We start from the raw sequence: 23,557 nt of genomic DNA, 5'->3' as shown, positions 1-23,557 counted from the left end.
GTTTGGTTAGGTTTGATTTTATAATGATTGCGTATCGCACAAGGGAAGAACTAGTACTTAACTTCATCGATGGCGGTGTTCGTCCCCTGTGGTCGTATCTACGAGTGTAATTTTTGGCCATAATAATCCTCTCGGCGTCACAAGCAAAACCCTGGTGTCCTGTCCTGTGTCAAAACCCTGTGTCTTGTCTGCTCTCTTCGTGAACCGAGGGGCTTCCAAGCTTTTTCCCTCAGAAAATTCCACGTCATCCTCATTCTATTCTCGTAGCAATTTTCAAAATAATATCAGCGGATTTTTTCTGCAAATTTTGCAATTTCTTAATTAATATTTTCTCCCCAACGGATCCTAAATACTTTCTGCATACGGTATAGAGGGTGCGGCGCATAAATCCGGACAAGCACGCGTTTCCTTGAATGAGATTTCCTCGCCGGGTTCGCGAAACCTTCCCCAGACTTCTCCGAAGCATTATAATTAGCCACAGTATCGTAAAAAGTTGATCTGGGGTACCAGAGGAATCGAACTATTTCGAAATATAACGCCCAGCGGGAACACTTTCGACTCTTCGATTTTACTCCGCACTTGTACGTAACATCTCGGTCATTTTGGGGTAATGACCGTTTACTAAATGCCTATATCTTTCAAGAACGCCAGTCGCGACCTCCATTGGAACTGCGTTATGGCGGGTAATTCAAATTGAAATTTGTCCGGATATAATCATTGCACCCTTTATTCCAAATTGTCTTACCGCAGCATTAAAAAACGCCTCTCTCTTATCTTGCATGCCATAGCTTCATAATACGTGCCGAAGTTAATCTGAAAATATGATAATCTGATGAAGATTATTTCTCAAGTGATAGCACTTTTAATTATACAGTGAAATCTTTCCTCGGGGTCAAATGTTTAGTGGCAATGTCATCACACAATTCTGATATTTAGTGATCAAGTATTTTACAAAATCGGCACGACCAAATGAATATCTTCTGATGTCCTTTCGTCGTATTTTAACTCGTCCTATTTCTGAGCAGCTCTCGCGAGAGAGCCGAAGGCAGGCTGGTGTGGTTTTTTTAAATTTCCTGCTCCTTTTTTGTCCTTGAAAAATGCCATTGATTTGCATTCAAAATCCTTGGAATCAACCCACTTAATGATTTATTGATAATATAATGTGAAGATTACGAAATATTGTATTTCATACAAATGAGGTTGAGTATTGAATTGTCTCTCAAGTGCTATCTCAAGTGTTTTATGTTTTACCTTCAAAGTTTATCTTATGTCTTGGATAAAGGGCATCTCAAGTGGATTAACACTCTGATAATTTTACGCATTCCTTTGATTTCTTAACTTCCATTAATGATTTTCATCAATGCACAACAAATTTTAATAATTAAAACTACTTCATTATCTGCGTATGTTCTAATAATTTGATATCTATCGCCTAAAGTTTCCTATTTCTCACTCTTGCAGATGACTTCAGAATGCACCCCAAAATGTCCAATTTGAGGAAGAGAAGCATCACTAATGCCAACAAAAATGAAGATGGTAAGTTTTAGGACGGTTGCTATTGACTACAGCATCGAAATTAATACATGCGTAGAGAAAACATCACATTTTAATGTCGTGTTTATTGGAGGAGGAAAGGGGGCAAGAGGGGTGTTGCAGGAGTTTCCCTTTCCCTCACCCTTTGAACACCCTCCCTTTCCCCTTGGTGCTTTCCATCTCTGCCACACACCTTTTTGGTGGGTCCCGGAGTATTCGTGTGGATGTAAATACAAGGTTACAGAGCGACGGAGTGTCGCCAAACGGTCACATGATTAAATATCGAATCCAACAGACGGGTAACCACAACTGGAGTGTCCTCCCGATTTCATCCAAACAAGCGTATATTTATTTGCAAATGGAAGACCAAGGGTACATAACTTGGGCTACAATACACTGACTATAAAAGTAATCCGATCCCTCATTTTAGAATTATAACTTTGAAAGGTTTAAATCAAACTAAAATATGAAAATCAAACACACTGACGATGAAAGTATTTTTTTTTCGAAAACTACCACTGCACGTTTATCGCCCTCAAACTGGCGTTATATCTCATTTCCCAGCTAGAACTTATCCTTTGGAAGACCATTCCAGATCTTGACGATATGTATCCACTTCCAATCGGTTCTGGCATTCCAGTACCGTTAAAATAACGTAGCCATTCGACGAGCAGACCGCCTTGACTGAAGAACGGCTCCTCTCTTCACAATGGGAAGAAAACACGCGGGTTAGTTGAACTGTGAATTCCGTGACAAATTGAATTCTCGCTAGACAACTGTCGTGGGACGCAATTCGTTCCCTTCCGAATAATAGGCGTATCGGTCCGTCAACCGATTGACCTCAAATGGTCTCGTGCGATTCACTCCGGCCTGATCGCTTCGACTTTTGTCGACGAAAGAAATATACCAGTCGGATACGGTTGGCTGGTCGAGGTTTTTCACCTCTCCCCATGTCACAACGATCAATCAAAACCGCCGGCGACACAACCCTTACTTTTGCTTCCTCTTTCACTGCGGATCGATCTGAATTCTTTTCCTTCTGCTAGAGGTTTGTGAGTGATTCAGGTCAGCGCTCGCCAACCATGTCGAACTGACGAAAGACTCAGCGAACAATCTAGAATCCTTGAATGGACTTCATTTTTTGAAGAAGCATCTATCTACAAGATGATGATCATAATGCATTCCATTTTATTAATATGAAACGGCTACAATTGTTTATTCGCGAAAAATGCAATTAAATCTTGTTTAATGGTAACAAAATTATTATATGTGACATTTTCGTATTGCTGGTTGTTTGAAATTTCTTTGCGGGTCACCGAATGGCGACCGTTGGATTCGGGGATTGTAAAAGGGAAGTCAGAACGTACCGTGCCGTAGAATTGAGGAGTAGGATCTTCAATCGTATTCGTTCAGCGCTGCTCTTAATAGAGAAACGGGCTGGATGCGCCCATTCGAATCGGGCGATTGACATTTCAAAGTGTGTAGTTGTTGACAAATCATAATCGTCATTTGATAGATGCGCCTCTACACATTAGCGAGCGCTATCTTTCGCCTCATCCCGGTTCTTCCTCTGTTGACTGATCCTTTCACCCTTCCTGCCGCATTCCTCTTCATTTCGCCCAAAATACTTCCTAGGTACGTAAACTGTTCTACCCGCTCTAGTTTTTGCCCTCCTATTTCAATATCTAGCTTACCCTATTCCTTTCTAGAAAATCGCATAACCTTTGTTTTAATAATATTGATTCTCATCCCATACCTGTCGCACTGAATTTCCAATCCACTCAGCAATGCTTGCAACCCCTTGGCTGACTGACAAACTAAAGCTTGGTCAATGCAGCAATTTCAGAGTGTAAAAATCATTCGCCTTTACACTCTGAAATTGTTGCATTGAACTTGACTGACATTGACTGACTGAACTTGAATTGACTGACAAACTAAATCTTGGTCATCAGCAAACCTAACTGATTTCACGAATTCCCCGCCCACTTTCATTCCTACCTCCAGTTCTTCCCATTCCTCTTAAATCTTTTCGTCCACATATACCTGAGTAGTCTGAGACATGTACAGGTTGCGGATTAGCCTCCTGTCCCTCTAATCTATTCCTATTTTCCGTCATATACTCATTAGTTTTTCCCAATGCGCACTATCAAACGCCTTTCCAAAATCTACGAAACAGGCGAATACGTCCGTCCTGATTGTATTCTATATTCCTCTCGATTAATGATCTCATTACTGCAATGGCATCACGCGTACCTCTCTTCTTCCTAAACCCAAACTGATCATCCCCTTGCCCTACTCTCTATCCTTTTTTTGCTGATCCTGAGAATAACTTTAGCTGCGTGGGATATCAAACTTATTGTCCTGTTTTCCTCACATGATGTAGCCTTTACCTTTTTCGGAATAGGAACTAAAACTGATCTCACAAAGTCTTCCGGCCAGATTCCTTCCTCATAGATACTACGAATCAGCCCATATAGCCTCTTCCTCCCACATTATCCTAAACATTTCACTAGTTCCGCAGGCATGTTATCAACCCCCACGGCCTTATTTAGTTTCATATCCCCTAATGCCCTTCCTATCTCATCGTCGAATATGTCTGGACCTAAGCTATCTTCCTCTACGTCATGTCTCCTTCTATGTCTAACCTTGTATATATATATATATATATATATATATACATACATATATATATATATATATATATATATATATATATATATATATATATATATATATATATATATATATATATATATATATATATATATATATATATATATATATATATATATACAGGTATACACACACACACACGCTGCGCCTGCCATTTCAGCAATATCTTCGGCAAATACAACATGCTGACATGTTCTCTGTGTTACTGTTAAACGTTTTACTGCCTGGCTTCCAGCAGATATTCCTGTAGTTACGTTTAGTTCTTCTCTGCAATTAATTAATGGATTGATTCATATGGCATACGGGGATCGAGATGGTTCGGGGGCTAATGTACTGTCTTTCCACTCAGAAGGCCCGGGTTCAAATCCCGGCGGTGTTGAATATTTTTCGGAGGTATCTCGATCCCTACTTGAGGTGCTTTGTGGAGGGCACTTTGAGTGAGTACGCCGTCCGTCGGATGGGACGTTAAACTGCGGACCCCTTGGCGCCTTTCGTAAAGAGTAGGCTAATGCCGACGCCGGGTTTATCTCCACCCTTCATCCTTTCCTATCCATCCCCTATGGCGCAAATGAATCCATCCCCTATGGCAGCAGTCGGTCGCCTCCCCTCAATACAACTACTATATGGCATACACCATCAGCCACTTCATAACCTTCATCCCATCTTAATTGCTATTCCTTCATTGCTGATTAGATACTGCCTACAATCCACCTTCTCACACATTGATAACTATTCCGTTATTTTTGAGCGTAATTTTCCAAACAAAGTGCAAAATTCCTTTTTTTGTGTCTCTCTGTTTTCCCTAATGAAACCGATCTTCTAGGATAGAGATTTCGTACAAGATTCTAGTCTCATCTTCGATGCAAGTTTTACTTCTGGAGCAATAATGATTTTACTCATCGACTTGTAGTTGTAGATTGGCAATGATTACACATCGAGAACACGTCCACCCAACATTACGGAAATAAAGCATTGTCAAATTTGGTGGTGATTTTCAATGCACTGGTGTCAAAACTCGGGCGTTTTAAAACAGAAATGTCTTCTCACTCATCCCTGCGGGGTATACGGAGTTCACACCACTATATTCTCCACGATGCCAATTTTTTTTCACAACCCGCATTTTTTAACTCCAAATCACCGGAAATAATGAGGGTTTTCCTCCCCTTTCAACCTTTCGCCACTTCTGCCAACACCACCCACTTCTCCCACCCTCGCTCTTCAATCCGAAACAAATATTACCCCTTTGTGCTCGTTTCTCGAAGGTAAGTGGTGAAAGAGTTTAAACCAGTGCGAATAAGTGCCTAGAATCAGACTCATGCTGGCATATTATTGCTAATTATTATTGAAATTCCTGGTAATATCTTTGCTTTTCCTCCCGAAACTCCTCGGTGTTTTACAAAGTCTGTCTCAAAAGTTGTAAGACTGAGTCCATTTGAAAACATGCATATCCAGAATTGATACATTCCCTAAAAAGTCTACGAAACAGCTCCCTTGTTCGTCTACACACCGCCGCCACCGGGTTTTCCACGCCTCGTGCGCCTTCTGGAAGGCAAACCCCTTACGCTGCTAAGATCCATCGTCACGACCTGTCGTACCGCTTCCACCGAGGCGTGGTGACGTCCTTTCAGCACGGATTTGAGGCGGAAGAAGAAGAAGAAGTCTGGTGGGGCATTGTCCCTAAGTTTAGGATCCTCACTCACATGGTCGAGAAGCTCTTGTTAGATCCGGGTGCGACTTTCCTTTTGTTCATCCGAGAGTACTCGCGGCACAAACTTTGCAAACTCCTTTCTAAAGTCCATGTTTCGAATTGATTATTAATTTCAAGAGATCAGAACGGAATCATAATTATTTCCTCGCCGATATGAGAATTTTATTGAAATTGTGACGAAAGGCTTTCAAACTCGCATCCAATTTCTTGAAAACTTTTGTTTAGGACAAAATAAATCAAATTATTCGTAAAATATAGTTCTTTTTGTTTCTCGTATTTTTATTACTTAAACGATGCCATCTGCGAACCGGACCAGGTAAATTTTTTCGCTATCACCTGAGCCCGTTTGATGTGACATTCTTCCGTTTCTTTTATTGTTTCTTTTAAATACACGTAGAATAGTTCTGACAAGAGATTGCGTCCTTGTCTAATTCATTTTTTTATTTCGGCAACTATTTCCCACCTGTTTTTTATCATCATGGTTCCTACCTAATTCTTGTTTTCGTTATGGATTATTATTCTGCCTTGGTGGTCCATTGTAAGCGCTTCGAATATATTGTTCCATTCGATGCTGTCGAAGGCCTTCTACAAGTCCGCGAATATCACATGAAATGGCTAATTTTCGAGTATCACATTTTGCGGACAGTGCCCTCAAGGTATTCCCTCTCTTGCGCTTTGGTTTTTCCTGAATCCGAATCGGTTTTCCATGAGGCTTTCTTCTATTTTTCCTTTAATGATTATCCTAATTATCCGAGTAGGTATTTTCGATGCGTGAGGCATAAGGGTCTATGGGTCTTTGTCCATGTATCTGTTCTTGGTTGCTTCGGTATTGCAATCAGCACACTCTTGCCGTAGTTCTCTGGTAGCTTTACACCGTCGTATTATTATTATTAGGTAATCTACCGGTTAAGGTAGGTTTTTGGATGGACACAACCACCAAATAAATAATTTGTGACCCCTAGCAAAACACAACATCCTACTTTACATCAGGTCAGTCTTCAGCTCTGAGTACTTTCTTCCTCCCTTCATCCCGTCCAACATCCCTATCCTGTTCCTTCCCTTTCCTCGTTTGCCTAACATTCTCCCCTCCATTACAGTCTTCAACATCCCACTGCCGGTCAATACCTCCTTCATCCACTTTCCCTGCCTCCATAGGATTGCTCCCAACAAATCCCTCTCTTCGCCCACCATACCTAATACTTCCTCTTTTGTTTTCTTCTCTGTCCATTTTACCTTCTACATTCTTCTCCACACCCACATTTCAAAAGCCTCCAGTCTACGTCTATCCTCCTGCTTCAATGACCACGTTTCCGCGCCGTACATAGCTACGCTCCAAATTAAAGTTTTTACGAGTCTTTTCTTAATATCTTTACTCGACGTCCCCGTCATCAACTCCCTCCTCCTTGTGTAAGCCTCTTTGCCTAGCGCAATTCTTCTCCTTACGTCCTTACTACTTTGACCGTGTTGGTCCAAAACACTCCCGAGATACGTGAACTCTTCTACCTGCTCTAGTTTTTGCCCTCCTATTTTAATGTTAAGCTTGGCCTTTTTCTTTCTAGAAAATCGCATAACCTATGCTTTATTAATATTGATTCTCATCCCTTACCTGTCGCACTGAATTTCCAATTCACTCAGCAATGCTTGCAGCCCCTTGGCTGACTGACAAACTAAAGCTTGGTCATCAGCAAACCTAACTGATTTTACGAATTCCCCGCTCACTTTCATTCCTACCTCCAGTTCTTCCCATGCCTCTTTAACCATTTCCTCTGCATGCAGGTTGAACAGCAACGGTGATAATGGGCAACCCTGCCTTACACATCTTCCTAACGTATATATCTTGGATTATTTCAAAGAGGGCGTCCTTTTTTTCTTTACCCCGAGTACCTTGACTGTTTCTCCGTTTGAATATAGCTGAGTTGAAACGACATTACCTGGCAGTAATAAGCTGGGAACCGTTGACTCATTAACTATTGCATTGATTTATTTTCAGTGAAAAGATTTGTTAATCATGAGTAGTAATAAAGACCTTTGGAGTGAGTGCGATTATAACTCATTGCGCTAATATTCCCTAGCCTCATGTTATTGGATAATTTGTTCTGACAAAAAGAATATAATTTCTGAAATAATCCTTTTTATCTTCTACCACGCCTCAGATTGTCAAATGCCATGCTAACTAATGACTTTTGAAAAACTGGCAAGGTTGTTCATAAAATGTTGATGCTTAGGGCTACATAATTACGCGATGTGAGCATCATTTATCAAACTAACCTATCTAATTTAATAAAATTTGAATCGAAGTCAGCGGAAAGACATCAGAAATGTCATGAAATGAAGTGGTTTTCAATTTGGATCGCATTAAAGAATGTTTTGCTGCTATGCCCTTCATTCATCGAAACAGAGGTCGTAAAAAATGAAATCGACTCGAGTTAAAAATTCAGAGTATAATTGTGGTAATGTACATTTTATGGTAATATCGGCAAAAAATTCAGAGTATAATTGTAGTAATGTACATGTTTATGCAAATGTCACTTGTTCTAAGGTACGGGAAATATTGTTTACATCAGTTGCTAGGCGCTCTTGTTTATAATGGGTTAATTTTTGTTTTAAAATGGCGGATGTGTCTCGTGCGAAGAATATATTGTTTATTTTTAAACGCTATTTTATTTTACAAGTGATTCCTACTGAATATACATTAAATTTACGTGAATTACACGCTTCGAAATCGCATATAATTGTCATTCGTGTGTATCTCTTAAACGATGTCACTAACAGGGCTACCGTTGCTAAGGAATTCCAAATAAACAAGGTGGCTTGTTTCAGGAACGGCATTTTCTATATACACAAACAACAAAAAATGCCTGTATTAGTTTACTTTTGTATTAATACTATTAGATTTTTATGTTATTCTAAATGTTTTCCAAGAAAATTCCGTCAATTGACAATTTATTAGTTTATAGATTTCCGTAAATATTATGAGATCATTTGAGAATGGGAAAACATTTCAGCGTGTTCATCTCAGGGTGAAATAAAAAAGATTATTCGCAGGGAATGGGGCGATTTTTCCCGGAAGGGCCATGTGACTGACTTCACGCCCAACCTCATCAGACGGGCAAGGCTCATTTCGGGTGGTACGTATGCAATGGCGGGAAGCCGTTGAGAAGTGGGGTCGTTTCGTCAGGCAGGGCACCTTAGCGGGTCGCAGTAACGCGCTGGTACTTTCCCCACCTTGGGGGCACTGTCTTAGGTAACTGTCTCGCCGTTTGGAAATGGGGTAAGAAGAGGAAGAGGTCAGGAGGGGGGGGGTCTTGCGTAGCCGGGGAGGTGGGGGGTGTTTTATGCGAGGCAGGGGATTCCCACACCGCCTCCAAGGCGTCAGTCACATTACTCCTTCGCCGAGGGGGCGACCAAAACGAAGGCCGGCTTGTGAGCCAACGAAAGAGAAAGGCACCAATTTCAGGGACGAGGTCTCGGGGACCGCGACGATGTGATAAGCGTTACGTCACAAGGTTGCGGAGGTAAATGCCTGTCGAGCATGGTCGATGAACTGTTGCGAGTGCGTTTGAACGAGACATTTCTTCGCCAAGCAGTCCCAAAGCCCAAGTCCTCGCGACGAAAACGATCGAAAGTAACCGCGGGCAAACGAATGGATAGAGAGAATCAGGTTAAGATAATTGTGATCGCATCGCAATCCGAAATGTAATGACAATGGTTTCAAATGGGAATGTAATTCGGACATCATTAATGAGTTATGTACAGACTTAGAATCATCACATTTTTTTCATTCTTGGTGTATTTACTGAAATACAAATAATATTACAGGTGAGTCTTTATATAAATGTACACACATACCATAATGTACAAGTATATATATATATATATGTGCATACACATATGTGTGTATATATATATATATATATTTATTTATTTATATATACACATACTCCTCTGTGTTGAGGGTGGTTCAATAAGTACCCGTGTTTGGCGACAAAAGGCGTTCCTGAGGGAAGTTTATGTTATCATCGTGTACTACCATCTATCAAACGACGGTGAAACAAATTTCAGACTGATTTAAAGGTTAGTTTGAATTTGGCAGCCATTCGAGTAAGACGTGTTTCGTGATTTTCGCTAAGATGGAAAAAGAGCAGTATCGTTCGGTACTTCGCTTTTTGTTTTTGGATGGGAAGAAATGCGAGGAGATAAAAGCAAAGTTGGATGCTGTTTATGGGGACACTTAGTCATCTATGACCACAGTTGGTTTGGTTCAACAAATTTAAACGTGGGCGAACATCTGTTTTTGATGAGGAGCGACCAGGACGCCCGGCAGACGTGGTTACCGAGGAAATCATTCAAAAAGTCCACGCCATGATTCTCGCTGATCGACTAACAAAAGTGCGCCAAGTAGCAGAGGCCGTGGATGTGTCGACCGGAACGGCAATTAATATTTTACATGCTAAGTTGGCGATGAAAAAATTGTCGGCCGGATGGGTGCCGCGATTGCTCACATCCATCCAGCACATTCATCCGGAGTTGTCGCCGCCAAACTGCATGAGCTACACTTTGAATTGCTGTCGCACCCCCCGTATTCAACCGATCTGGCTCCCTGCGGCTTTTTCTTATTCCCTTACATGAAGAAATGGCTTGCGGGAAAAAATTTAGCTCAAACGAGGAAGTTATCGCCGAGACAGAGGCGTATTTTGGAGAGTTCGACCAATCATATTGTTTGGAGGGGTTAAAAAAAATTGACGGAACGTCGGGAGAAGTGTATCTTTCAAAAACGGGATTATCTTGAAAAAAAAAATATTTTTGAAAAAATAGTTTCTTCATTTCTAACACAGGTACTAATTGAACCGCCCTCGAATAGCTTCGGAATTTTCGTGAGAAGGTATCTGTCTTGCAAGTGAAATGGAGTTGGTGGAGCGATTATTTCACCCATTCTATTTTACTTTATAGGGATGGAAGTCGAAGTTATGTCAACGCTAATTTAATGGCTTAATCTATTTTATCGGGTGATTCATTTTAACATGATAATTCGTTCACGAGAGAGGGCGTGGTTACGACGGAGAGTTTTTCGTTGAAACTGAGGACACTACTTCCTTGTCAATCGATTTGGTAGAACACACGGAACGTGAGTTGTGTTGCTAAAAGGTAAACTCTGTAAGGTCTGTCGAAGATTGTTACTCAATAACTTGTGGTTTTCCACATTTCACTTAAGCATAAGCTTTATCCCTCACGTATAAGCAGGGAATAGTTCGGGGAAGTCCTCCTGGCTGTGCTCCAAGGCCAGGGCCCTTGTTTCTGGAGGACAAGACACTCACTTGATACATTACTCTTTCCTTTATTCTGGAAAAAATGCACTGCCTGTCTTTTGGGCTACGTGCTTAGTTTCTCCCCTGTATTATCAGAAACCTCCATACGAATTGGAGTTTTGAAATAAGGTGAATGGATGTGTATCCAGAATTTGACCAAAGTTGCATTGAGTTTCAAAGTATAGGGTGCGACAACATAACTTCCTTTTTTGAAAACGTTTTGCGTTTGAAAAAAGGAAGTTATGGTTCCGCGACCTGTACGATCAATCATCTACCTTCAAGTTATAATTGGTGACGATCTAAGAATAAAATCGACTATCGATAGTATGCTATCGACTGGCACACTCAGCTCCACCCAGGCTATGGGATTTATTGGGTACCAGATCTTCCTGGGAAACCATAGAAACCGGCACAGGGAAAGGAACTAGTGCCCCCCTACCCTGATGTGCGAATTTCACACGCCGTATAGGGCTTAGTACTGGGTGAACTCTGCCATCACCAACCAAACCGACCTTCGAGTTGATTACTGTGTTTATGGTTTTTTAACGGTTAAAACAGTGTCATGTATGCATTTGCAATTGAGTTCCGGGGGTGTTATAATAGCAGGTCATTCGCAATTCGCATTCGCAACTATGACCAAAATTGCGATGCGGCAATGTTTGCACATTTTCGCCGAGTTGCGTTTTGACTCGTTCCTAGAGGCCTCCCTCGTCTAGTCTTTTGCAGGACCGTGATAACGGTTTAGCTCGAGTTCTAGTTTCTCGGGACAAGTGAGCGGAGACCCCTCTGAGCCACATCACTACAAGACACGAGTACACCTGCGTTCATAGACGGCACGAAATACATCTGTCTTCGTCTTTTGGGATAGATGCAAGAAATTATTTCCGTTTCAGAGGGCGATATACCCTTTCATGAGTTATATAGACGGATTAAATGACCATTAAACGACTACTTGTAATAAAAATGACACGAAAGCAATTGAAGCGGTAGTTTAGATGTTTAAAACTATAGACTTGTAACCATCGATCTTGATTCAATGGAGACAGAAGGCCACTATTGTGATTGCTGAAGATTGTCAAACATTTTTTGGCATAATACATCTTTTTTAATAGGTTTGAAAAAATCAATTTTGAACAAGATTGGCCAATCAGAAACAATCGTTTCTGCATACCTCATACTTTTTATATTACATATGAAATATAAAAATATTTTATCCGCTAAGGCCTTACGGATATCGGATAGGTCCCGTGACCCTGTTTTACTTTCAAATACTTCATTCGCGGAGGTAATATTTCATTCTCCGTGCCTGTGCGATGTTGTTCAAATAGCCATTCATGAGTAATATCAGGACAGGCAGCAAGCAGAGCCAAAGGCAAACTAGGACGTGTGATGAAAGCGTTGAATGGCTAATAACTTTGGTGGAAATTTCAAATCGCGCATTACCTTTCGAATATTCATTGCAAAACACCTTCCATTTCGTGTTTCCAAAGCGACTTCATTATTCCTTCTACATTTCATGTTATATCCGTTCTTATTGCAATAGGCCCAGAAATCTATAGCTCTACTTTTCATTGCTGTTACACTTGCAGAAGGGAAATATTGATGTAATTTAAAATTTCTTTTTCTTATTTTTAAAATGAATAGAAGCAATTATACCGGCGCAAAAGAAGTCTCTTTCTCTAAATTATTGAAACGACTGATTAGTGAAACTTTCATGGGTATCTATACGTATCTTGTACGTCGTATCTACTAGCTTGGTAATTATTATAGCTGGGTTAGTCTTGATGTAGGTGTGTAAGATGGTTATCCAGAAAGTAACCGCCGTTATGTTATAAAAATACAATGGAATTGATAGAGAAAATTTATTAATTTCAACTCAAGACTATACATCTATACTATGTCATACATATTTCTAACAGATTTAAATATTTGTCATACTTCTGAACTGGTTTCCAAATTCCTTCAGCATAAAATTCTGCCGCCTAAGATTGCAGCCAACCGATGACGGCATCTTTTGATTTCCTCGTCGAGAAGAGCAAAAAACATGTAGTAGCCCAACTTTTCATTCGTTTTTCCATGCAAAAGAGTCGTAGAAATATGTGAAAACCTTCTAAAGTTTAATATATCGTAAAACGCCTGTTTTCACGAACTTTTCGTCAATTTTTAGGCGCAGTTCACTGTTCGCCACAGACGGGGGCGGCCATTTCTGTCCCATATCATGGACATTTCTCAGTTCACTCTTAAACGAACGACAACACTGACTCACACAACTCGTATTCCTCATCACAATTGGTCCTTACAGGGCACGAATTTCGCGATGAATGTCAAAGTAGCCTTGAAGTTTTTTCATCAGTAAAAACCTTATAACTAAACGAACTTCGAATTTGGCGGGAATTTCAATTGTATTTCTCATTTTGACTCGCCATTCTAAACTAACGACAAGCGTCTCTACCTTACAACTACTGCAGCTCGGGGCGTACTGATCTACTGTGTGCGTCAATACGGCTACCATTCGGCTCACCCCACTACTTCTTACGTTGCACGAAAACGGAGGTCGATTTCTCCACAGCCCTCGCAAAAGAGAACATTTACTCAATGCGCTAGGAAGTTTTCATTCATGTGCGTTGTGGCGTAGAATTTTATATTGACGTCAGAATCTATACATTCAGTGAATATATGTTTTGAAATATTTTTTCTTGTGAGTACACGCGTTTTCCCGATGTCAATTGTTAAAATTTTCGAATCGTGAAAGACACATTTATTAATAAACAGGTAACTATGGCTGTAGAATAGAGACGAATTCCGAATAATGAATGGGCAGACAAAATGAGATATAGAAAGTTGTTCACATTAGGAGGGAAGGACATTTGGAGTAGGGAACAGAGGAAAATGATAGGGCGCACATTGAGGGACAATGGATTTCTTAAAGAGCACAGTGGAAGGAATAATAAAGTTAAGGTATCGCGAGCCATGCAAAGAAACAATTAAATAGACCAAATTAAGAAACACGGAGGGCTAGTACCATCGACGCACTTGGAATTGGAGGAATAATTAATGGTTGTCAGTTTAAGCAAATGCCCTCTGCGGTGATATTGACTACAAACAGAGATAATCACCAGTTTTCATTTGAACTAATGGACAAATAATTTGACCAATTGATGAGGAATTGCCGTTTACGAAGTGAGGAAATAGCTTCTATTAAACGGAACCCATAAGCTGCTCCAACTGATCCACTCAATAAACTCATTTGTTTTTAGATGCATCCTTCTGGGAGGATGTGGCCAAGGGCATCTTGACCAATCGCCTGAAGCAACAGTACATCCGAGGGGTGGCGAAGAACGCCATCATATTCTTGGGCGACGGAATGTCCGTGCCCACCATGTCGGCGGCCAGGGCGTACGCGGGACAGCTCCTCGGGATGAGCGGCGAGGAATATTCCCTCTCCTTCGAGAAGTTCCCCTTCGCCGGATTCTCCAAGGTGCGTGCTTCCCTCCTTTGAGCGCTTTTTACAACATTTTTTTAAACGCGTTAATCCTAAGGCTTCAGCGACGTCTATCTGATGAAGAAGGATCCATGCTGCTTCCGGGAATTTACCGTCGCATAGGTTGATAACTGTTTCGTCCTCAGTCCTGGAGGCTTCATCAGGCCGAAGTTCATATGTACCAACTTCGACCTGATCTGTTGTACTCTCTTAAACCGAACACTTGGCATGAGGGCGTGACTCATAAATTTCATTGCATATTTTTATTATATTCCCAAAATAATTTTATGCGCTTGTATTTGAAAAATTATGGCTTCGCATAAGTTGCTGCTTTAAGATATCAATTCAAGAGTTTAATCTTCTCCATGCTATATGTGTAATTGTTAAGTGTTTGAGTCGTTTGAAATAATTGTTGAGAAATTACTCAGTTCGTCATGAATTGATCCAAGTGTTCCATTTCCATCCTAGCCAACGGATATGTGCCCTGTGTCGTGGGAGAAATTATTTTTGCAGGACAACTGAGTTATTTTGACCCCCAAGTATACATTTAATCCTTATGTGACTCGAAGAGGGAGTACGTGAATAACACTTAGTGATTTCTACGCCATCGTGTGGCATTCTCATCGTTCAGTTTCATGACCAATCATAATTTATCCTCGTTTAATGTGATTAACAGACAGATCTTCGTGTGGAACTTTCGCTAAATATATAAGCCTTACCCTTTAATGATTATCTCAAAGAAGATATACCTCTTTGTCGTAAAGACGCTCTTATTTGTGACAAAATATCGACATAAGTGAAAACGGAAAAGTGTGATGAGCCGAATGGGGTGAATTTTTACATTTTCTGGCGTTCACGCGTATTTGCTGATGGCTGTAAAACCGCAGTAGGCAGCAGGAAAAAATCATCATCATCGTCATCAGTATTTCAATCCTAAGATTGGTGTATTGCAGCCCTCCATTCTTCCCTACTTAGTGTTAATTCCATCACCCTGTGATAGGTTCCCTGTTTTACGTCCCACTTGTCCCTTGGTCTTCCTCGCGGGATCTTTCCTTCAATTTTTTTCTATTATGTTTCTAACTAATCCATTGTGCCTCAAGGTATGTCCAATCCATCTAGTTCTTATTTGTCGTAGAGTTCTCCATATGGCCCTATCCTCTTCTGCTCTTCTTTATAATTCCTCTTTCGTTACTTTGTCTGTCCATTTAATCTTCAGCATTCTCCTCTAGCACCATATTTCAAATGCTTCTATTCTTCGTTGGTCCACTTTTCTAATATTCCATGTCTCCGATCCAGATCCAGAGTGTCATGCTCCACGCGAACGTTTTGACGAGCTGCTTCCTCGTTATGTTCTTCGAACATAGTATGTAGTTGCCTCTTCTCAATGAACGCCTTCTTTGCTTGGGCTTGATGTCGGTCGAACTTCTTCCATCCCATGTTATGCTACTGCCCAAATACATGAAGGATTCCACTTGCTCTAGTCTCACCCCTCGTATTGTGGCATTCAGATTCTCTCTTCCACAGACAAGGATTTTCGTTTTCTTCTCGTTGATGCTCATATTATATTCCCCCAGTCCATAGTATTCAGGTTTGCTTGCAGGTCCTCTCGCGTCTCTTCTATGTACTACTGCGATGTCGTCTGCGAACCGGAGCATGTTAATTTCTTCGCTATTTACCTTGATTTCTTTGATCCCCAATTCTTGTGCTTCCATTAGTGCCTCTACTAGATATACTTTGACAGCAAAAAATATTTATATGGATTAATTATAAATTATGAAATATGCAAGGATCGTCTCTAAATTTCAAAAGATTATTTTTTCATGAAGTGCTTCTTCGAAACACGTTGGTGATTGGACTCGCTTTTCTGATAATCCAGGAGAGAATTTGGAAATTAAAACTGGAACATTTAAAAACTTAGCTCATATAACTTTTTTACCTTTGTGGATAAAAAAAATTGTCTGTGAATAATTAAAACGGTGAGCATCACGGCGGGGAATGGTTCACGAATTTGGAGAGAATAAGAGCTTTGTGCTTCCCCAACTTTGTTATCCGCTTTACCAAAACGCTTTCCGTTGTGAAAGGCATATTATTTAAATGGCATGAGGTTTTTGAATGCGCTGATTGTTCAAATATTAGGGGCAAAAGATCCGCACTATTTACCGTAGTTAATGTAAGGTGATTCAGTAAAAATATATTGGAATAGCAAAATCAGCCTTTTTAAGTTGCAAATGCTCCAAAGGGAAGGATTGATTGCTCCCATTCGATCCGCCATTCAAAGTTTACCGACATTTTTGATATTAAAAGCATGAAAGCATATCCTAAACGTTTCTAACCATTGTACTTCATCGTAGGTGTGCAGTGAAACAACGTTTTTCCTTCGTTTCAGACGTACTGCGTGGACGGTCAAGTCGCCGACTCTGCCTGCTCGGCCACTGCCTACCTGGGAGGCGTGAAGACTAACGTGGGGGTGATAGGCCTCACGGGCGCCGTGAAACGGGGCAACTGCACGGAATCACTGAACGAGGGCACGAGGGTGCAGTCCATCATCAAGTGGGCTCAGGTAATTGCGACACTTTGTTTCAACTACGGTCTCATATTTGGCAAAATATGGAGAAATGGTACATTTAAATCTCACTTTGAAGAAGATTCATAGTCATATGGATGTCAGATCTTTCTTCTTATTGCCCTACTCATGAGTAAATTTGGCATACAGTTGGGCTTAGTACTAAGTGAGCTCTATCTTCATATTTCAAGGCAACTTTCGGATTAATAATTGTAGTTTGGTTTGGATCCACAACTATTTACCGAACACATTATTTTGATAACTGGCGCAGTGGAAACAAGATAGAAATGGCATACGCCGATGGAAAATTCGGCAATACTTTTCGTCCTCGTTCTTTTAACCTCATTAATTACCGGCCTCTTTTAACCTAATTACTTGTCGGTGCCGGTGATGGCAGGGTAACTTTCTCACCTCCAAAGGTCGTGGGTTCGATTCCCACACAGAGTGTCTGTATTTTGTCCTCGATGTTATATGTAGGGATTAGATGGAAGGAGACACTAAATAGTCCCAAACTCACTCCAATAAAGACCTTAAATAAATAAATGAAATGCTTTCGTCAAAGTATTGATTTCCTAAGAGAAAAATTATTCAAAATCATGTCAATAGAAAATAACAATTGCTGAGATATGGCGATATATCGCGTAAATGATGTAATACTCTCACTGAATGAGAGCTTCCTAATCCTATGGATTGAAAATTATAAATTTTAGAAAATGCAAGAGTTATATTTCTTTGCCCCAAGTTATGTACTTCATGCTCTCTGTTTGGGGAGATAATACTACATTAAGTGAGTGAAGAAGCCCCGGATCACAAGAGAGATGAGTAAGAATATGGGAGAACGGTGGCGTAGACATGAGGATTTAAATATTCAGAGAACTGAATACTGAACTTAGTTTAGAAACCAATAGGGTCAAGGGCCCTTCGATTTTGGGCCGAAATTGCAGGAGAATATTTCGTTTGGTGTAATGATGATTAAGCCCAAATGTATTCCTGTTAACACCCGGCTATACTAGCGGCAGAATCGCTGTATGACCACTTTATTCTGCTACAGTAACGGCAGAATCACTGTATGACCTTAAAGTTGCGCATTGTTCCAGCTTCAATCTCATTGATACTTTCAATTCGGCAACCCTTCAGGCATATTACTCTTCAAGCGCTGTCCTTCACGGAGAGTATAACACGCGCGTGCTATCGTAGTCCACGCGATGGGCAAATTTTCACCATTTTTAAAATTTCAAGTTAAAACCATTGGTAGGTTAATTAAAAATAGCAATTTTCCACAAAAATAAAATTTAATGCCACCGGTTTCAATGTAACTACATCATCATCAGGTGATGATGTAGTAACATCATCACACCGGTTTCAATGTAACTACATCATCATCAGGTGATGATGTAGTAACATTGAAACCGGTGGCATTAAATTTTATTTTTGTGGAAAATTGCTATTTTTAATTAATCATGATATTCCACTATATCACGCCTGAAACGTCTCTTTTTATTTTTTTTTACCATCGGTAGGAATTACGCGCATGGAGAATCGGCGATCATTCCCTATGGCCTTGCATGCAAGTTCTCCGTAACCGTAATACGAATGGTTATCTCACCATATGAATTACTTCGGACATTTTCGAACGTGCTTTTTTTGCAACTTTAAGCATTTAAAGCACCCATCTAGGTCACTACGAAGGTTTTATTTCTCACACATAGATAAGACAGTTTCAGACGTAGCATGGTGGAAATCTTTCATGAGGAAAGAAACAGAACAGTTTGGTTTTTCCACATTTAAATGGTTTTTTTAACCGCCTCGGTTTCGTTGCAGCCTGGCAGAACACCCAGCGAAGCCTAAATCATAATAAAATTATTTTGTATGGAAAAGCCAAGGATCTCTTTCCTCATGAATAGACGTAAATTGTTGCTGTGATTCGGAAGAATAAAAAATTACCCCCCTTACTTAAATGTATATATTTCTTATATATTAAAGAATTTTTTCACGTTGCAATTGACGGAATTCGTTTTAGAACACCCTTAAAGCACGCCTCAAAACTTCAGGACCCTCTGGCACACTTACAAGTGTTTCTTAAAGCACTTGGATATCCCTAAACCCAGGTCGTAACCTCCTCCTCTCCCTATACTCGTAGGGCTCGACCCTGGGTTTACTTTACATCTGGTTGGGGGTACTGGTGGAGAAATGGCGGCTTTCTGCTGATTGATCATGAGCCCGAATAAATTGCGCAACTGTATTTTAACCCTCGCAATTTAAATATGCGTTAAGAGTAAGATTACAGTGAACTTTTGTACACTTACGGGGAAGAGTCAGTGTAGTACGAGGGTGATTCCATAAGTACCCGACCTGACCTAATGATGGCGGTAGATGTTTTAAAAATATCACATCCGTTTCATCTGAAGGTAAGGTCATGGAGTCGGTTTTTTGGGATATGCGTGGGATAATTTTTATTGACTATCTTGAAAAAGGAAAAACTATCAACGGTGAGTATTACTATGGGAACTTATTGTAACGTTTGAGCGAAGAAATCAAGCAAAAGCGGCCGCATTTGGCCAAGAAGGGAGTGTTGTTTCATCGAGACAATGCACTAGCTCACAAATACGTTATTCCGGCCAGAATTCATGAATTAAAGTTTGAATTGCTACCTCATGCACCCTATTCGCCATATTTAGCCCACTCGGATTATTTTCTGTTCGCAAACTTGAAAAAAATGGCTATTTTGAGGAGCAAGACGGTTCTTATTATAAAAAGGGTATATAACTTATTGAACATGGCTAGGATAAGTGTAGAGAGCTGAAAGGAGATTATGCCGTAAAATAAATACATTTCTTTCCAAACCTTTTTTGTTTTCTTTGTTGGGTCGGGTACTTCTGGGACCACCCTCGTGCTTTGTAAATAAAATATTACGTCGTTGCCAGTTTTTTTAATGGTTAGAACCAGAATTTTCAGAACTCAAGATTTTTGATGGCTCGGATTTTAAAATTAGTTTCTTTCGGGAGATCCGAATTCCTTTCGAAGCGTTTGCCTCCATCACGAATCCAGTCCAATGTCAACTTGATCCAAGGATCCATTCTTACTACTAAAGGAGATCCATAAAACGTATGCCCAAGGCCACTCGGCCGTGCTCAAAGGATTGAAAATGTCTGCATTGATATATTCATGAAGAAATAAAAAGTTCACTGTGATTTATTTGGTCTCAAATCGAAATACTGACTTAATTCACGTTTTTTTATCAGAGTTACAAGTGAGCCAAAAATTGTGTTCGTTCGACATTCGAGACTCGTATCGCGACTCCTGAGAAAATAAATTTCCCTGCGGAGCAGATCGCTCGAGACTGAATTCATGTTTCACAGAGGTCTGTGTCACTAGGTCGAGGTCAACTGCGGAGGAAAACATTCGAAAACAAGGTTTGAATGTATTTTACAAGCTTTTCAAATGTTACTAATTTATCAAGTTCTCTCACCCTACAATTATTGATATTTGGGTCAGGTGGCGCTATTGATTTATTGGTGCACTGATCAAAATATTGAAATTCTGTCTGCTATTTCGATTGCCGGATTCCACAACACATCACAGCCAAAGATTCGCTCAGTGCAACCACCATACGCCTGTATATATTCGACCATGCTGACAAGCGGGTTTGGACTCGGGGGGTTGTAACAACTGTTAGTATCGCGACTCGAAATTTGACTAGTTTTGACAGTACACCACTAATGCTAATGGGTAATGTAAAGGCTTGTATGCGCAGTTTTACAGAATGAAGAAGTTTAGAAAGTTTATTCAAACATATTAAATACCATAAACACAGTAATCAACTGGAAGGTCGGTTTAGTTGGTGATGGTAGAGTTCACCCAGTACTAAGCCCTATACGGCGTGTGAAATTCACTCATCAGGGTAGGGGGGGCCAGTTCCTTTCCCTCTGCCGGTTTCTGGTAAAATCACATAGCTTGGGTGGAGCTGCAGGTGTCCAGAGACTTCCCCGGGAATCGAACCCAAGACCCTCCGGTCAGTAGTCCAACGCTCTACCCCCTGGACTACCGCGACCCGCTGGAACTATTTTTATTATTAATTGAAATATGTGCATACAGGCATTGTCAGATGGCACCCAAGTCCTTTAAATCATGATTGATTTATTTAACACAGAACAATAACAAAGGCGGACATTAAAAACAATCAATCACATACACAATAATAATAAAACAAAATATAAACCGCTAAATGGGTATTCTTGGAAAATACAAAGTATTACGAGGTACGGCGCGACCCAAAGTAATACAGCGTGAGGCACAGCATTAAATCACGTCCAAAATCAGCATCACAGTCTGTCTTCAATCACACTCTGTCCAGCATCACATCCCGACCAAAATCACGCAGACCAGCATCACACGTTGCCACCGTCCAACTTCTCACTCCGTCCACATTACTGAAACACCTGTGTATCGCCCACAGGCATTTCTCATGCGGAACTATATTGCCTTATTCTCGTGGATATTAGTTGTTTTTTTATTTAAATTATATCATTGATTATTTATTTATTTATGAATATCTATTTTGTTCCCTTAAAAGTACTCCCCATTAGATATTATACACTTTTACCAACGTTTTTTCCAATCCTCGAAGCACTTCAAAATATCATTTTTGTGATCTTGTTCAGCTCTTCCTTCGATGCAGTCTTTATCTCGTCAATCGTAGCGTAGCGTCGTTCTTTCATGTGCCTCTCCAGTTTTGGGAACAAGACAAAGTCACTGGGGTACGGTGGCTGCGGCATCATTAGTGTGTTGTTTTTGGGCAAAAATTCGCGCACAAGTAACGATGTGTGAGCAGGGGCGTTGTCATGGTGCGTGAGCCAATTTTTGTTCTTCCACAAATCCGGGCGTTTGTGACGGATTGCGCAAATTGCGCTTTTTTCAGTCTTGGCTCGTGCTGCAGCTTCCATTGGAATGATTGAGCTTCAGTTTCACGTCATAGCCATAAACCCATGTTTTGTCACCAGTTATGACCCTCTGGAGCAAATTTCGGTCGTCGCGGACAGAGTCCAACTCTTAATTAGCAATATTAATGCGTTGCTGTTTTTGGTCGAAATTGAGCAATTTTGGTACGAATTTCGCGGCGACCCGTATCATGCCCAAACCATTGGTAAAAATCGAATGGCACGAGCCAATCGATATGATTAGGTCCTCAGAAACTTCTCTAACGGTGATTCCACGATTGGCCAATACTAGTTTCTTCTCTACATCAATGTTTTCGTCTGTTGCTTACGTGCTCGGGCGTCCGGCACGCTCTTCGTCGTTCACATCTTCTCGGCTCTCTGAAAACATTTTGTACCACCGATAAACGGTGCTTCGGCTAAAGATAGCTTCTCCATATGCCAAAGTCAACATTCGGAATTCGTGCGCGCTTTAAATTTCGTTTTTCACACAAAATTTGATACAGATTCTTTGATACATTTTTTGGAACAGGCAAAAATTGAAGACAAGCCAAAACACGTCCCAGCCAAACAACTGTCAACAATAACTGAACATTCAAAATGGGCGAACTTTTCGGCATAAGTGAGAGACATAAGTACCAACATAACGCCACAAAAAATCGAAAATCAAATATACGTAACCCGCGAAAATTCAAAATTCGTGATACTTTTTGAACAGACTTCGTATTTATGTGTGTGTATATATATATATATATATATATATATATATATATGTGTGTGTGTGTGTGTGTGTGTGTGTGTGTGTGTGATATGTGTGTGTATGTGTGTGTGCACGCGTGGGTCGCGGTAGTATACGGGGTAGAGCGTTTGACTACTGACCGGAGGGTCCCGGATTCGATTCCCGGGCAAGGCACTCTGGGCACCTCCAGCTCCACCCAAGCTATGTGATTTTTCTGGTAATATGTCTTCGTGGGAAACCATAACCGGCACAGGGAAAGGAACTGGCCCTCCAACCCTGATGTGTGAATTACACACGCCGCGGGCTTGGTACTGGGCTACTCCAGCCGAGTGGTCAGGCAATTCGAAAATTCTAATAAAACACCGTGATAACTTGGACATGGTATGGGAGGGGAGAATGTTAGGCAAGCGAGGAAGGGGAAGGAATAGGATACGCATATTGGAGGAAATTAAGGGAGGGAGGAAAGAAGCATGCGGAATTGAAGAGGGACTTAGTGTAGAGTGGTGTGTCAGGTTATATTTTTGTATTTTTATACTAGTCAAATTGAGTCGAAAAGATTCAAATGCATTGTTCTACAATTGTGTAAGTTGGGTGTATTGAAAACCTAATAAAACTAATAG

At 40.6% G+C, this 23,557-nt stretch overlaps 1 protein-coding gene across 1 annotated transcript in view; it reads left to right on the top strand.

The window, feature by feature from the left end:
* The window catches only part of LOC139691825 (alkaline phosphatase-like), a 78,805-nt gene that overhangs the window by 17,120 nt on the left and 38,128 nt on the right, over nt 1-23,557 (top strand). Inside the window, exons 2-4 of the mRNA XM_071589716.1 lie at nt 1,462-1,536; nt 14,478-14,698; nt 17,088-17,261. Coding sequence (XP_071445817.1) covers nt 1,462-1,536; nt 14,478-14,698; nt 17,088-17,261 — 470 coding nt within the window. The remainder of the gene's footprint in view (nt 1-1,461; nt 1,537-14,477; nt 14,699-17,087; nt 17,262-23,557) is intronic.

Source organism: Hetaerina americana, unplaced genomic scaffold, assembly GCF_022747635.1.
Source record: "Hetaerina americana unplaced genomic scaffold, ioHetAmer1.1.p SCAF_4, whole genome shotgun sequence".
NCBI classification, from domain to species: domain Eukaryota; kingdom Metazoa; phylum Arthropoda; class Insecta; order Odonata; family Calopterygidae; genus Hetaerina; species Hetaerina americana.
This window is presented reverse-complemented; position numbering and strand designations above follow the sequence as displayed.